Here is a 17,683-nt window from a genome sequence, read left to right as displayed (position 1 = left end):
CAAACAAAACCACGCAGGTTTTATCTGTGAGAAGTGAATAAACCTGAAAGAGGGAGGGAAACATTCATTAAAAAGCACATGGATTCATTCTTTTCATTATTGATAATGGCATATTATTATGCTAATAGCGATCTCTATTAGCATAATGGTGATAAGTGGAGTCTTTTTTGACTGCGAACAGGACACGGATGCCAATAGTGTGCATTACTCTACTGTTGTGTATGGGGACTCAGATTTAAAGCTTCCTGTTCATTCCATTTAGCACTTGAACCATTAGAGAGCGAGAGAGAGAGAGAGAGAGAGAGAGAGAGAGAGAGAGAGAGAGAGAGAGAGAGAGAGGTCAATTAATGTGACTCACCAGCAATACAAAATAAATCTAAAAAACAGCTTTCACTTTTTCTACTCGTGCTCAATTCAGTGAAAAAGCGGGACGGAGGTGAGCACTTTGTCTCCGTGTGCTCGAGACCCAACCTCTTTAAAATCTAAAGCTGCTCTCGCATTTCGGGCCCCTCCAGCAGAGGGCCAGGGTCCTGTCTATGACCGCCCCACTAATATTTGAGGAGCTCTAAACTTAACCACTGACATCTTAATGATTACAGAGAACAATGAGCGGGGCCCACACTCGGCGAAATGACAGCGTTTGTGCTGATAAAAAAAAAGAGAGAGAATAGGTGAACAAATAAAGCCCAAATTGACATTCCCCAAAGAATTTGCCCACAAAGAACTTGACACCTATTTCCATGATGTGGTGCCAAATTATCCAGAGTGAGACATGAAACACACAGATGGGCTCATACACAAATGCTGCTCTGGGATTACCACAACCCTCCTGGGGGTTTGGTAACGTGTGTGTTTGCAGATGTGCTTTTGGTCTCCTGGGATGACAGGACTTCCAAACACCGTATTACAACCTGTTGTAGAAAGCAAATACCACCAGTGCAACCACAGTAGTATTCATTAGAGAATTCTACCATTTAAAATCAACTGCAGGCTAAGTGTGTATTGTCTTTGGACATAAAAGTCACCAGTTTACATGCTGAACCTTTTTTTTTTCTTAGATGCAAGTGACAAAAAAACAAGTCCTCATAATGTAAATCATTCAATTTAGTTTTAAGGTTAGGTTAAGGTTAGTGTAAGGGTTAGGTCTCGGCAAGTATGGTTAAGGTTAGAGTAAGTACAGGAAATCAATGTAAGTCAATGTAATGTCCTCTGAAGTCATGGAGACACGACTGTGTGCGTGTGCGTGTGTGTGTGTGTGTGTTGGTAAAATCTCTGTTATCTCAATTTAAATAAGGATGCTTTAAAATTTACTTTAGTTGAAGCCCAAATTAACAAAATATAATATATAATGGTATAATAGATTCTTTCAGTAGCTATTGATGTTTGCAGATTCAACAGTGTTATGGAGGAAACGAGGGGGGGGGGGGGGTGAGATGTGTAATTTGGAGGAGTTTAAATTTCGTCCTGTTTTCTTTTGAACTGTACTATGAAGATTTAAGCGTTTAAATCTCCAAAGAAACTGATCAAACAAACCCTGGAATATTCTACTGAAATTTAAATGGTTGTTTACTTTGGATGCGTTTACATTTCCTGGTTAGTGTTTAGTTTCTACTTATTGAGTTTCCCAGCATTATAAAATAGTAATGTCTTGTCAGTAATCGTAAAAGCAGCTTCGAGTTGACTTTTCTTCATTTCTGGCCCTTTTCTCTACTCGCTCTGCTCACATGAATTTGTGGTGTCTTGTGTGGGCTGGAAACCATCTCTCTAAATTACACAACACCAACAACTGTTTTTGAATAAATGAGATGTTTTTTTCCCTCTCAAAATGGAATGGAAATGGGTCTAAATACCACAATACCACTGAGCCCGGCCACCGTTGCTATGGAGAAGAAGCCCGTCAGAGGCAGGAATCAGAGGAGCAAATCAAACAACGCCGTGGTTACTGCATCCATCCAAAATGAAAGTGACTTGATTTAACGTTCATATTATGTTCCCATGGTCTGAAAACTAAAATCTTCAGCTTCCAGCCGCAGTATCGGAGATTTAAGATCATTGATTGGATGTTAATTATCTTTTACAGAGATGTAACAGGGAGAGTTTCATAACCATCCAGGCCGTGGACATTCTCCAATTGAGACTCACATAACAACGTCTTCAGGGAAAATGCAGGGGACTTTATTTGTGGAAGCAGAGGCACCAGAAATAGTGCTCCCACTGTGGCCTTACATTCTTGCAGCATTAGTTATTTGAAAACTATGTCACTGCAATAAATCTCCCAGTGACAAACTACACCTCTTAAAAAAAAAATAAAATAAAAAAAAACAAACAGTCCAGGATGCTTTTCAGAGTCTAGAACCACTTTGGCGAATTTAAAAAATCCGCAAGTCGAAAGACAAGCTTCCTGCTGATCGTGACAAGTGTGCCCTTCCTGTTCACACTTCCTTGCCGCGACACCTACAGCTCGGCTTGATTGGGCTCGTGAATAGTGGGGATAATGATACATTTCTTGAACAGAATGACTGTTTACAGAGAAGCTTAAGAGATTTGAATGGGCTGTGGAAATCCCCAGAGAGGCCATTAACTTGGTGTTGCTGTGGAACAAAAGCTCACTGCCGAGTTCTGAAATCTATCTAAAACCCAAGAAAGCAGCAGGACTGTGTGTTCCTCATCTCCCTTCACCCACAATCCCCCGTTCTCTATTGTTTCCACCGTCTTTCTGTCTCCAGGGTCCAGTTTCTCCTCATCGCTTTCACTGGGAATTTTTTTTTTTTTAAATCCATCCCCCTCCAACTACCATCTTCTGTCTTCACAGTAAAAACCCAAGATGTTGACGTTTGACCCTTTCCTTGTGAAACACCTTCGCCCTGTTCTCCTCCCCCTTGATCCACAGTATCATGAGGGGGGGTTACTCTCTCATTATCAATCTCTGTTGATGAATCACCCTCCTCCAACTCGCTCCGGGTGCCTCACCCTCACCCACACACACAGGAGAAGGAAACCTGACTTCCAACTGTGTGTGAGATGTGTGAGGTTTTCTATATTTTTAGCCAAGGGGTGTGGTAAATCACATTCTGGCTACACAGTGTTAGAAAAATCTGATTTCGTCTGTTCCTGTGTGAAGCTGAAATCAAACTCTCAACTCTTCACCGCAAAGACTTTTGCCTTTAGCAAAATATATCAGAATAAAATCATCTTGTCGGTTTAAAAATGTGAGAATTGGGTGTAATTTTTTAAATAGTAAGATTATATATATTTTATCATGATGTTAAAGATGAGGGGTGTAAAACTACGTTTTTCACTGAGCAATTAGAAATATGACTGAAAACTGTGTCAGAGGTTGTCATTTCTGCACGATTTAAACATCAGTGTTTTTGGCCATAACAGAGCACATTTTGAGAATGTCAGGGATGCTATTAGTTGTACTGGTATTTGGTCAGAAGCATTAGAAACATTAAATGAAGGCTATTTCATGAATAGTCAGAATTTGCACCAGATTTTATAGATTATTGTGAGCTACAAATGTGACCCTGCTGGTGGTGCATTAGGAAAAGTCAGGGGGTCACCCCAGTGATTAGGATTCATCCTCTGGAGACCATGAATGTCTGAATCACAGGCCGGATATAAAGATGGTTGACATGACAGTGAAACCAAAGCATCTCCATCACCACCTGGTGGCTAGCTGCATGTGCCATAAACCCCACCTCCTCCATGTTGGTAGATGGGACATGGACCAAAATAAAAAGTCAAACTACACGTCAAATACATTTTTCTTAAAGATGGATTCTATTACTTTAGGTAGTTGTTATCAAATTGATGTTAGATTAGTTATTTGATGCTATAAAAACAGGGTTAAACTGAGACTGAAGTACAATTGGTCGAGTGCATGAATCAGCTGGACCTCATTGGCTCCTGTTACTGTTTAGATGTCATTGGCTCAAGATGGCAGCGTTTGTATCTGGGATATTATATTTCCGTATAAATTGAGGAAGTAGAGATGTGTTGTCCATCTTTATACACAGTCCATGGTCTGTACTAAACTTCATAGCAAGGTCTAATACCTGTCTGCTCTCTTTAATGCTGTTCTACCTGAAAGCAGCATTCATCTCTCTGACCTTTCCATGTCCCTCTCACTATATCTTAAACTAATCTGTAAACTTATCTTGTTCTTCATAGAGACTCGTTATCACACTTGACCTCTCTGTTCTATCAGTGCTCCCTCTCTCTCACACAGCTCTTCTTCCACCTCAGGTCCGTCCTCTCTCTTTTACCTATGTACAGCTCTGAGTGCTCCTGCAAGACTCCAAACTCCTGGCAGCAGAACTCGGGCCCAGTGGTGTGTGTGTGTGAAAATGACAGTTGTACCTGTGCTTGTATGCTTGTGTGTGTCATGTGTTTGTGTACTTTGCTCAATTTGTTATGAAATGCAACTCTATCCAAACCTGAACTCCCCTGATGGGCAAAGGATTATATCATCCAGGAAAGTGCTTGTGTGCATCTGTGTGAGTGTTATGGAGAGAAGACAAATACACAAACACACACACACACACACTAACGCTGGCCAGCCAAGCCAGGAGCAGAGTGAAGAATGGCTCCTGTCAGGAGAAGAGGAGACAGGAGAGGGGAGCGATAACGACAGACTCGGAGAGGGAGAGGAGGTGAAGAGAAACGATAGAAAGATTAGGGATACATGAAGGAAGTCTAATCGAAACAAGGGAAGGTGGAAGGGGGGGCGACGAAGGGGGAGATGAGACTCGATGAAAGTGGAGGGAGAGCAGGGAGAGGCCGGCAGACAGGATGATGAACAGAGTGACGAAAGAGTGAGAGAGGGGGAGAGAGAAGGGGATAGACAGATGAACCGAGGGGAGAAGAGTGAGAGGCAAACAGACATGAGCAATAGACATCTGCAGCCCCAGAGGCAATACAGGGAGATGCTCCACCTTGAATTAAGAAAGACAGAGTGTGTGTGTGTGTGTGTGTGTGTGTGTGTGTGTGTGTGTGTTAACAGGGAGGAGGTGAGTGAATACGTGCCTGCAATTGCAAAAGGGAAGTGGCAGGGTAAGAGAGGAAGACAGTCCATATACAAATACATAAACAACTTGTCCTTATATTGACAAGCTCGTGTTGTGACAGATGAAGCTGAGCGAGGAAGACGAGGGGATGAAAACAGGAGAGTGAACGTATGAGAAAAGCAAAGGAAAAGCACTGGAGAGGCAGAAAACTGTGGTTGTGGCTGAATGCAAGTCAGTGACAGTTAAAAGACAACACATAAGACATTAGACTTATATAAAATAGAGCTGAGATCAATGATGGATTAACTAGTTTCTGGTTTTCTTAGGGTCTATGAAGGTAGAATTATTATGCTTGAATCTTTTACTGTTGGCCAAAACACAGACTTTTAAATGAATCGTGCAACGTTCTGGGAAATATGGTAAATAATTCTCTTTTAAAGAGTTAGATGAGCAGATTGATTCTTCACGTCTGTCCAGCATGGGTCAAATTACGGGGGGGCCCCCCCTCCCTCTACAGCCTTTGAGATATCTCGGGGAAGCTCTGAAATATCGTCCTTTTTTGTTACAGGTTACAGACTTAGATTTTCTCTACACTGAGGTTCCTGAAATAAATAATAAACTTCAGTGTTTTTGCTCATTAAAGTCTCCACTAATTAACACGATGCTGAGTCGATTTCTGTGGGAGCCATTAACGTTTGGCCGTGCCGCCCTCCAATTTAACCTTTAGTGGCCTTGAACCTTTCCTGACTGACGCTGTATCTCTATTTATCATGTGTAGGTCACACAGACACCGACAGACAGACACCGACAGACGCCTGCTTGCTCTTCATGGGTGTCAGACAGAAGGGTAACGACAGAAAAAGTGACAGTACAGCCGGAACTGAAGGTTTTTTGCAATACCCTGCACTGTGCATGTTTGTGACATGTTTAGTATTGTCACTGAAAAATAGGGGCTTCTCTGAAAGCAACTGTGTAATTTGAACACTGCTGTACAATTTGAAACCACAGCCAACAGTCGGTTAGCTAAGCACAAAGACTCGACATTAGCCCAGGCCAAGGGTGATAACAATCGTCCTAAAATCACATCTGAAGGACATAAACATGTTATATCTTGTTTGATTAATCTTGTGTATTTAATCTGTATAACCGAAGTGGAAAAAATGCAAGTTGAGGTTTTCAGGAGGCTACGAGAGAGCAAAGTTTACTTTCTGGAGCCTTTAGGGAAGCGAAAAAACAGCAAGAGAGTCAATAAACCTTAAACTCTTCCTCTAAAGATAATCATCATCATCATCATGGGCTTTGGATTGGCTTTGTACTTCTGACCATTTCATGACACCTTATAGAATCAGATATGAAGAAAACACTGATAATACAGCATGTTAAATGAAGTTCTATTGTTTATCAGAAATGTATTTTTCCTCCTGCTGAACTGAGGTTTACAGTAACACATTATTAAAACAGTGCCTGTAGGGTCTCTTCATCCTTTCCTGTTGCTAAAACAAATACGCCCTCCAGCACAAATAATAAATGAAGTAGTGCTGATGACTTATCACTGTTACTTTCTGACAAAAGGTCCGTCAGCTTTGACGTCATACTATTCAATGGATGTTACAACACTGTGGGCTGTGCAAGGGCAGCGCTACGTGACCAGGAGGATGATGAGGGAGGAAAACGTCTGGCAGGTGTGAATCAGCAGAGTTGGTTCATAATACATGACGACGCTCTGCAGAGCATTTGTGTGTTATCCTGTTGCTGTGTGTCTCTGTCCTGCAGCTCATCACTGTATCAACTGTGGTTTTCTTTAAATGTTCAAGGTTCTTTCAACAAAACGATATTCACTTTCTTTTTTCTCTCCTATCAGTTTATTTATTCCTCCACTCGCCCATTTTGACGAGAGATTGATGGGAAAGAATGAGACTAACAACGCAATAGAATATGTTATATCAAGTTAAACACTATTCTTCAATCAAATAGTTCCAGAGATCTTTGTTCATCTGTCTGTGGCTCAGATTTCTTGCAAACTATTTGAACAAATTCTTCACAGCTACTGCAAATTACATGCAAACAGCAAAGGTGTTGATCTGACCTCAAACTCTCTCAACAGACTCATCAGATCAGTATTGATGCTCAGGGAATCTCAAGAGATATTTTAACCACTCTTCATTTTACAGAGCAGTTATCCTGTTTAATTGTAAATCAAGTCTATGGATTTAGGCAGATTGAGAGTTTGCACTGGGGGCTCGGCTGCACATCTGGAATAAACATTCAGCTGTAAAAACAGTTGAGGCCCCCGCCGAATGAAAAGAGAAACGAGAATGAAAAAGCTTGGTAATGTTAACAATCACTTCAATGCAAATTGCTTTTATGCAAATGTTTTGAAGATTAAATGGTCCAATATAATAAGAGTTATTTGTCTTTTTCGTGGTGAGGAGGTGCAGGATACTTGCCAAAAACAGTGCAATAAATAGTTCTAATTTATTATGCATCTGGTGTAAAGTTCAGTCGTCTAACAAGCACAATCCTTCACCCACAGAGTGTCAAAGACCTGACTTTGCAGAGCTGAGGGTGTGTGTGTCGTAGATCATGATAAATGTATGCACCTTGTTGCTCCCCTCCCAGTACAGTGTGTGTGTCTCTATCCTGACAAACACACTCCTCCTCCTTTATTGACAAACCAACGGTGTGAGAGACGCAGTCATTGTCAAGCTAACAGGATACAACAGAGAGCATAGCAGGAACCTTAGACACATTAAGCCAACATTGGCTTGTGCAGTGAAGCCTACTGAGTCTTAATTGAATTGATAGAGAGCATGGGGAGAGGGTAGGGGAGGTCGGGTGAGAGGAATTGATGAGGAAAACAGAGTGGAGGAAAGAAAATTAGGGGGGGGGGGGGGGTGCAAGAAGGAAAATTCAGAGAGAGACAGAAAAACATAAAATATGAGAAAGAGAGAGGAGGAGCTGGTGGAGTAATGGAGAATCCAGGGGAGCATGTCTACATTGAGAGAGAGAGAAATCAGAACGAGGGCAGGTTAATAAATATGTAAAGCAGCAACGGAGTAGGAGAGAAAAGGTGAAAAAAAAGAGTGTGAGGGAACAGCTGGATAAAGAAAGAGAATGCAAACGAGAGAACAGAATAATTACTGCGTGAGGGTGAACATGATGAAAGAGGAATTAATCCATTACTAAGCTGCGATGGTAAATAATGAAGGGAGAAAAACAAAAGAATTAATAAAAGATCATGAAAAACAAAAAAAAAGCAGGCAAGAGGTGAATTTACGCCGAGAACGAAAATGTTGATTGCAGAATTGGAAATAGAGCTCCCTCTTCACGCCTACAATTAACGTGCCCTTCGGAAGGCTCAACACAGAACGAGTTCACTGCAGCTCGACCCACATTCACATGAGGCAGACGATACAAACTACACAAGGCAGTGTTGGTGGGGAATGAAGCTGTCCTGCTGAGATAAAAGTTCAGGTAAAACTACCTGGTTTGTTGACAGGGGAAAGAAAATAGGCCAACGCAGAAAACTGGATATTGTTTGCCAGGGTGAAATTGTCTTGTTAAGGAAATGACAAAACACACTTTTCTCGTACACGGAGAGAAGGCCGTGGAAGGTCAAATTGACTGCGAGACTGACGGCGAATCCAGACAGCACAGAACTCTGGATGTTCCAAACCTAATCAGGGATTGTTTGGTTCAGTCATGCAAAGAGGAGGGACCAGCCTGGCAGACATACGCCGTGCGAGCGGTGCCAATGTAGAAATACCCAGATTCATGCCAACGTTACGCTTATTCTTTCTGCAGATCATTTCTCGCAACTTGTCTCGGACGTAACATATAATGAAAGTGAAAGTGAGGCATCGTTGCAGTTTCATTTGCTTGACTTTAATTCCCCCCCCCTTGTTTCAATCTGTTCCGTAGGCTTAGTATAAGGGGCGTTGCAGCAGGGAAGGCAAAGCAGGGAATTGCCCGGGCCCTGAGCTGAGAGGGGGGTTCCCGGAGAACAGCTGATTATTTAACAGCTACAACAATTTTGTGAGAACCGTTTCAAATTCAATGATCGGCTAAGTAGAGGAGACTGTGCCTGACACTCTGGTCGTAAAACCCAGAATAAGACCCCATGCCACAAACTTTCCACCAATAGTTTCTACATTTGAGAGGTTTCAGCTTCTCCCACAGAATTAGTTCAATCTATGGTAAATAATGATAAATGCCTCTATTTATATACTTCCTTTCTAGGCTTGAACACCACTCAAAGTGATTCACTGGGTTTGGTTGAACATCTAAATGTGTGTATGATATGACTGGGATGGTGGTGGGGGTTTGCACTTAAACTTATTTACTTTAATATTAGTGTGTACGCACAGCATGCACCTAGTTTATAATTTTGATGATAGGAATGATTTTGTGTGATGAGCTTGGGAGGGGTCAGTTCAGTTGCATTTTGCCTGGGGCCCCCAAAGTCCCTTGAAACGCTAGTATACCACACTATTACCTTTTAAATAAATGTGCTTCTCCTAAATCAAAGAGCTTTAATGTATTTTCATCTGCCAAGTAGAATAAGGATTTTCTGGCATCAATCTTTGTCGATTTGTCCCATTTGTACCTACAGTCGGTGGTGCTGGTAAAACAGCGACATTCAAGATAAATAAAGACGCCTCTGTGATGTTTGAGCATGTCTTACCTTAATGAGGTCCCCTAGTAGTTTGTTGGCTTCAGTGTAGGCCTTCTTCACCTCCTTGAATTTATTCCCCAGTCCCATACTATGAGCCTGCAACACAGCACAGAGAAACAAGTAGCAGTGTGAATGAGACTTTTTATGAATCCCTGTTTAAGGAAAGAGTCACGGCATTCTCGGTAATTTGTTGTCAATCTGTGATTTAAAGCTATAATTTGTGCAGCTCCGATATTGATGGTGATTGATGGAAGATGATCATGTGGCAAACCCTGATGGACGAGCATGACTTCCACTGAAAACTGTATTTTGCTACATGCTGCATTTGTTTCATACTGTTCGATATAAACAAGTCACAACTGGATGTGCAGTGGGGGGGCACAGCACAGCGGTTCAGTCACTATCAAACATTGTGTGATTGTTTACACTGATGATTATTAAAAAACTAAAAAACCCCACCAAAATAAGTTGGACAAGCAGCATTTCTATTTAACAAACACTCCTTTAACGAAGTTGTCAATGACAGTAAAACAAGTACACTATCACTTTATAGGTGTATTTAGTTGTATCCCTTAACTGTGGATATAAATGTAATCCTGTGTAAACATCCTCAGATGTTCCATCCACCTCCACTACTCCATCATAATTTGGTAAAACTGTAGCGAGGAGCTTCGTGAAATGCATTTTAATTCTTACTTATCTGCAAAATCAATCACTGACAAAGACTCCGTGGGAAGAGCTCACTCTACCTGGAAGTGGAGGTTGGTGTACTGTCCTCCTGGGATCTCGTTCTCGTAGACGTCAGCGTTTCCTGACTTCATGGTGGCGGTGCAGTCGAACGGAGCATACAGGCCTCTGGCTACTTCCCAGTACTCACTGTAGTCAAACACTTTCTCCAGAGCGATGCCTGTGTCAGATCAGAGCACAATCACATCAGATCAATTTTCACAATACACCTTCATTTTAATGAGAACCCGTAATTTGAAACTAAGTTTTCTATTCCCCTCATGGGGGGGGGTATGGAACATGGGGAGTTTGTTAATTAAGTGAACGTTTAATTAAGGGGCCTTATTATTGAATTGTGTGCAGTGTGCTGTATTGACCAAGACAATTGTGTGTGTTTAACATTGACTAATTGCTAATTCGAATTCAAAGCTGAGATTTGTAACTTCTACCCACTAATTCCACAAACGGATACGCAGCACAGAGGCTGATCGCCATCGTGGCAACAACATTCAAAGAGTCACTTCCTCTCTGGCAATTTGTCTTCAAAAGCTTTTATTTTGAAAAATAGTGAACTTGGGTCTGAAGATTGTCTTTTACTTTTACATATAACCTACAATTATATATAAACCTCACACATAATCAGTAACAAAGCAAATTAATAAAAATTTTATGCAAAACATTTTCTTTAAAATATTCATTGCAGATAAACCAGGTAGGATGAACGTAAAGTTTTCTAACGTCACTCTGCACCACAGACTGTTTATAAAAAGCTCTGCACTCGACATCCAGCACACAAACAATAAATAAGTTACAGTATATTGTTGAAATGTCTGAGCAGGACTCACTGATGGAAAGGAATAATTCAGAAGTAACTCCAGAGCATAAACACAGGAGAAGAGAGCAGTTAAAGAGTTATGATAATTTTTGTCCTCCCTACTGAAAAGAGGGTGTTTACTATAAATATATACAGGGATCTGTCGTGGAAGTTTATGTAGCAACCTGCAAATGATCTGAATCAGTCATCTCAAAAGTTGTGCCAGCGAGCACAGCGCGACAGCCCTGGGCTTATGCTGCCGAGTTTGATGTATGGAAATATGAACATGATGTGAAACATGTCACAGTTTTGACAGTGCAGAGTTTGGTAACCATACAGTGCTATGTCTGCCAGAACAGGTCCAACCCATCAGGTAGGTATGGATGTGCCTCCAACCCCAGCACAGTATGCTGCGATTTATTTCAAAGATATACTATACCAGGGACCTCCTTCTCAAAAAAAAGTCAGCAAACTAAAATGTCAGCAGAGACATTTCTACTGTATACAATCTTCCAGGGGCTCACTTTTGGACAACTCTTTAAAAACTGCATTAAGTCAAGTAATCTTTGGAACTTAAAATGGTTTAAAGTGCAGAAAAGCTGGAACAAGCCCCAGCTACAGAGCAGGTAAGTGAACTATTAGCCTTTAAGTGAGCTGGAATCCACTCTGCATTTTCATCTTGCCTTAGCCAACCATTAAAATCCTTGTGATACTTCGTGATCCGAAGAAAAAAGTAAAAAGTCTCCGCTTATATTCATGATATTCTCCTGCAGCCAGGTTACTGAGCTAAAGCTGATTAACATAAGATAAAAAAAAAACTGCTTTAATGCCATGAAAGACATGGTAGTACTCTAAGCTTTTGGATAATAATGAGGAAAATGTTAATGAGACAAACATAGATTTTAACAAGTACAACAATTAAGTGACAAGCTTGAATTTCCTGATTCAAAGCGAGTATGTACCCTCCACAAAGTGTATGTGTGCTTCCACTGATCCTGGCGGGGAAATGGAGCTACTGTGAAATTTAATGTGAAATTAATGTGCATGTTGTTGCTCTTCAAATTCCGACACCTGCCAAACCAGTCAGTATTTAGGTCAATTTCCTTCTCTGCTGGAGGATGCCATTTGTTAAGCTTCTATTGTGAAATTACAGCCTCCATTTACAAGGGTAAGTGACAGCATGTTGGATGTGACAGCAGGCTCTGTTGATTCAAATGTCGGCTTAGGTCAAATTTCTCCCACCTCCAGATAAACACCTCATACGACACGTCATGTACTCACAGCTTTCATTCCGCGGACAAGGCAGATAACTGAAACTTTGTCAAATGATCCGTGATGGAAGTAAGTGTGGGTTCAGCTGGAAGCGTGAAGAGCTGAAGATGGATTCTTCAAAATTGGTGCGAGTTCTCTGACAGTAATTTTCACATCCGTTGTTGACAACAGCTCAGACTGTGGTGGTGTTTATCTTAAAGGTTAACGGATCGTGAAAGTTACTATTATTTAACATTAGGAGGACATACACTAAGTTACATGTCAATCCATAGAATTTCTGTTGATGTTTCAGTCTGGATCAAAGTAATCAAAGTCAATGTAAGTACACAAGTCGACCAAATATATATTTAGAGTGGGATTTAAACCCCAGACCTGTTGGTGGGGAAGCGAATAAAAGAAAAAAAACAACATCCTACTGCTTCCTGTGGAGAAGCCTGTTGAGCCAAACACTGCAAGTGAATGAGCTGGAAGGTGTGACAGCAGAATCTCTTCAGTTGGCCCTAATAAAGCGAGCACACGGATATTGTGTTCAATCGACTCAAGTCTGTGTGACGACCTTGCGATTTGTTTCCTATAAATATGAAGAAGAGCTACCTACACATGTTGATTCTAATGGTTGAAAAATCATGCTGGAAATACATACTTTATTTATGGAATGCTGATTATACTTCCCAAAACCCATCAAGGATTACACACCACTTAACCGTTTGTATGTATACTTAAGACATGCAGGCACACAAGCACTTGCATATGCAAAGATCAGTCAATTAGATGGCAGCTTGGCAGTGATAAAGTGCCATCAATACACAACTCATTAGCGGCGCACACTCACTAATGCAGTATACAAACAGGCATAGCAACACATTTACACTCACACAGTTGTATACCTTCCCTGCACCAAAAACAGATTTGAACAAAGACAGTCGCACACACAGTTTGTGCCTGATGAGATGATGAGGGCTAAGCAAGACGCGCAGATGAAGACAGATGAGACGCGAGAACACTCGGGGAGAAAAAAGGGAGAATTAAACTCAGACAGATGGAGACAGGGAGATGAACAAGGAGCTAAATGTGTGTGCACCTGCCTCTGTCTGGAGGCTGGGAGTGAGTCTGTCTACCTGCTTGTGCCTGTATCAGTACCTACAAATAGTAATAGTACTAATAGTAATACTTATGCTGTGTGCAGTACATTTCTGCTACTTTATTGTGGCAGCTGATACTTCATCATCCATTAATTCCACACTTGATACATGGGAAAAGGCTTTACTGCGTCAAATAAACCCTAAGAGCACTTTAATGTGTCTCATCACTCAACTGCACACGTGTTTGTGAATATGCATGACTTTTTAAAATAACAAGATGCGTGTGTGTGTGTGTGTGTGTGTGTGTGTGTGTGTGTGTGTGTGTGTGTGTGTGCGCTCACGTTGTGGCTGAATGAATAAATACACTGACGGCTTAAAGACAAAGGAATTAACCAGTGAAGCTCTGCTTTCACCATTTCTCCAGGACACAGAGATTCTAGAGGAGATGCTGAGGGAGTGGGAAAGGTATAAATGTTGTTCATTGTTTTACCACCGAGTGCGAAGGCGGAACATGAATTTAATGTGAGGTAAATAAACAGGCTTACTGTCTCTGGTGGTTGGTAATGAGCACAGAAAACAGGTAAGTTTAAAAAAAGAAACCAGAAGGGAAACACTAGGAAAGGTTACATGTAAACAGACGAACTGACCAAGACAAAGAGAAACACAAAACTGAGGCAGGGAGGATTTAACACAGGTGAGACACATTAGGACAGATGCAGAAGATCACAGACAGGAAGTAAAGTCAGAGAGACACACACAAGGAACAAAGTTTCAGAATAAAACAGGAAACGGAGAACTTAAGAGTGCACACAAATAAACAAACACTAATCCAGGAACACAAGGAAAACAAGGTAAGCGTCCATAACATAAAAGAAATTCTATGCAACATAAAAGTCTTTGAAAACGTGTTTTAAAAGTTCAAGACTTATTACAGGATGGAGAGATAAAGTGAAAGAGGTGAAGGTGGTAGGAGAAAGAATGGGAGCACGGAGAGGGAGGGAGGTAGAGGACACGGAACACATGGGGCTGAAGCTCTGTAGCAGAGACGGGAGGAAGAGAGGGAGTGAAGCATTTAACAGACTAAGGTCATGAAGTGTCCAAGGTGCTCTGCTTGATAACAAAAGTCGTGGGACGGGTAAACGGAGATGCGAGGCAGAGATGAAAAGAAGAGACGAGTACAAGGTGAGAGATATAAAAGAAACCGGAATTGAGGAGGAGTTTGTCGGCATGTGTATGCATAATGCATGTACCAGGGTCACATCAGGATAGAAGTGTGCACATGTGTGTGTGTGTGTGTGTGTGTGGGGGGGGGGGGATAAAATCCTGCATCCCGCTCTCAGTCTCAATTGAAGCAAATTGAAATTCCACGAATAAACCGACAGACTTGAAAACCCCTCGATCCTGAGAAATGACCTTGTCTTCCCCCCCCCTCTCCTTTCTCCTGCGCACTGTATGCTCACAAATTGATATTCTGTGACTAAACTGGATTGTGTCTAAATGATGGGAGAGCTTCTCTCGCTCTGACACTTTGATGCGGGGATTTTTCATCTTTCCTTCATTGGCCCCGAACAGTATTTGCCAGCTCCAGAGAACGGACGTGGACCTGTTGCATTCAGCTGTCGGTGAAGTGCGTATGGACGGAGAGAGCAGCAGGAGAGCAGGAGCTTTTTCCCTTCAAAGCACAAGTCACACATCATACTCACAACACAGCATATCTTAATGGCTCTGCGGTGTTTAGGAACCATTACAGAAATTGCTTTTCCTATGACAGATTCCTTCCTGTGTAATTGTTTACTTTTGTTGCAGAAAGAAAGCGTCTTGTTAGCAACACTAACGCCAAGACCTGGTGTTTAATGTAATCCCCTGCTTTACAACTCCACTGCAGCGGAACAGGAAAGAGTAGTGTGACATTATGTGGGCTGTTAATTTAATTGTTATGAATCTCAAGAGCAACTTTTGAGAAACCTTGTTTTTGCTGAGCGCTGGTTCAACTTCTCAACGTGCTGAAGTGCACATCAGGGTGTGTTGCTACCTTCTGACCACACGTCTTGCAGAGCAACAACACTGCTCCCGAGCCTTGAATTAAGTTACTGTTCAAACACTAAAAATCTTTTAAGGTTGAATAAGATTCTCTTCAATTAAAAACATCTGCATTTAACTTTGATACAGTACTTAATCTTAATACTATCCTGTACTACAGCAGCAGACAGTGCACGAGCTGTGCAGTGTGAATAGTGTAAACATAATTAACAGTGGTTTCGTGGTTGCGCAATGGAAATGAGCAATCAGATCTAGTTAGTGGGGCTGAGTCAGTTTTCCCAGTAGCATTACTCTGCATAACCAAGCAGCAAACTCTGCATCAGTTTGAATTCTTCTCACCCGATTCGTGTTCCTTCAGTTTTACCCGCAGCCTCACAACTGGCTGCTTTAATATATTTTCCTCTGCACCCTTCGCTGTGGGAGGCAGAGGTCACCGAGCGCAGTCGGTTATCAGAGGAAGGACGGGCTCCAGCTTTTTCAGGGCCCATGAAAACAACATTGAGCACAACATAGCAGATGACGAAAAACCCAAAGGAGACTGCAGCCATTATAAATCCATCCTTCCACTTATTGTTCGACTGCCTGAGAAGATGGAATAAAGCGGTGGGGGTCCACAGTGAAGAGAAGCAGGGTTGTATATAACCACACAGAATGCAGGCGGGGAAACAAATGAGTGGGCAACAAGCATTTCAATGTTGCCTTGGGAGAAGCTTTTAACCCCTAATTGCTCCAGGGAGAGCTGAGCATTGGTCAAAGTAGAAAACCATGGCAGCACTGAGCGCCAGGGCTCAGTTTTGAATATGCTGAGATATTCTCTATATATCCATATTCTATACTGCTTATCCTGTGAGGGCCACAGGGAGGGGTTAGAGCCAATCACAGCTGTCCAATAGGCAGATTCCACCTTGGACTGGTAGGGCTGACATATAGAGACAAACATTCACATCTACGGGCACCGAGTGGAAACTGAAGTACCTGGAGAAAACCCACACATCACAAGGAGAACATGCAAACTAGTTGGCAAGCAGGTTCACACCCAGAACCTTCTTGCTGTGAGGAGACACTGCTCCACCTTCACCTAAAACCAATTGTTTTATATATACGAGCAGATGGCAAAGTGAGCTTGGAATATTCTCCCCCTTCCCCTCAGAGCTGTTCATCTTTTCATGGATCAAAACTGTTTGTGTTTAACAGCGCGTCAGTTTTTATTGACATATCGGACTCTCCTGGTCCGTCTGTGTTTTCCATCTTCCTCTCATAATTGGCTGGATGTGCTGATCATTCTGACTTGGGGCCGTAATTAGTGATACGCTCTGTCATTCATTGATTTGTTGATGGATTTTCTCCAATTCTTCTCTGCAAATACTCTCACTCCACATTTATTTGACTAATTTTCATATAAAGTGAGAGGGTCTATTTTCTGATATCACTTTACATATACATTAAAAAGATGTGTGAATATTTGTAGGTATTAATTGGAACAATTATTTCCAACCTGTATTTATGATTAATTTTACACAATTAAAACATTGGAAAAAACAGTGAGTTTGTGTTTAAATGCTGACTTACCAGTGTCAAGCTCAGTCCCCTTGGCACAGGCCACTATGGCTCCCATGCTGGGCTGAGAAGTCATACCAGCCATAGAGTCCACCTAGAGAGACACGATCAATACAGATTTATTAACAGCCCTCAGCACTGTTAAATTACATTACACCTTTATCAGTTGATTTTAAATACATGGAAAATGGAACTAGTCTGAAAAACTGTGTGCACATATGGGTATATAAAAAAAATAAAATAAAAAAAGTATAATTTGTGTCTATTTCCATATAAATGAATCAGTTTAGTTTCAGTTTTCCATCAAAATACGGAGGAATTTTATCTCTAGAAAGTCCAAAGTCTTGTTTTCCTTCCCTGCCTTTACAAGTATAAGTAAGCATGCTTCATGTTGTTCGTTACTGTGCGTGGACGTTTTATTAGTTGGCAGGAAAAGACAGAGTCTAACTACTTAAACTGATGGAGTCAATACAAGCAAATGTTCTTAATGGGTGTGTCTGATCCACAG

At 41.5% G+C, this 17,683-nt stretch overlaps 1 protein-coding gene across 3 annotated transcripts in view; it reads right to left on the bottom strand.

Moving 5' to 3' along the window:
- Positions 1–17,683, bottom strand: part of pcxb (pyruvate carboxylase b) — a 265,650-nt gene that overhangs the window by 20,534 nt on the left and 227,433 nt on the right. For all 3 annotated transcript variants that reach the window (XM_034569452.1, XM_034569451.1, XM_034569453.1), the window contains 3 exons: positions 17,188–17,269; positions 10,434–10,591; positions 9,694–9,780 (listed from right to left, as the gene is read on the bottom strand). In XM_034569452.1, the coding sequence (XP_034425343.1) occupies positions 9,694–9,780; positions 10,434–10,591; positions 17,188–17,269 (327 nt within the window). The remainder of the gene's footprint in view (positions 1–9,693; positions 9,781–10,433; positions 10,592–17,187; positions 17,270–17,683) is intronic.

The sequence above is a fragment of the Hippoglossus hippoglossus genome, chromosome 18, assembly GCF_009819705.1.
Source record: "Hippoglossus hippoglossus isolate fHipHip1 chromosome 18, fHipHip1.pri, whole genome shotgun sequence".
In the NCBI taxonomy this organism is placed as follows: domain Eukaryota; kingdom Metazoa; phylum Chordata; class Actinopteri; order Pleuronectiformes; family Pleuronectidae; genus Hippoglossus; species Hippoglossus hippoglossus.
This window is presented reverse-complemented; position numbering and strand designations above follow the sequence as displayed.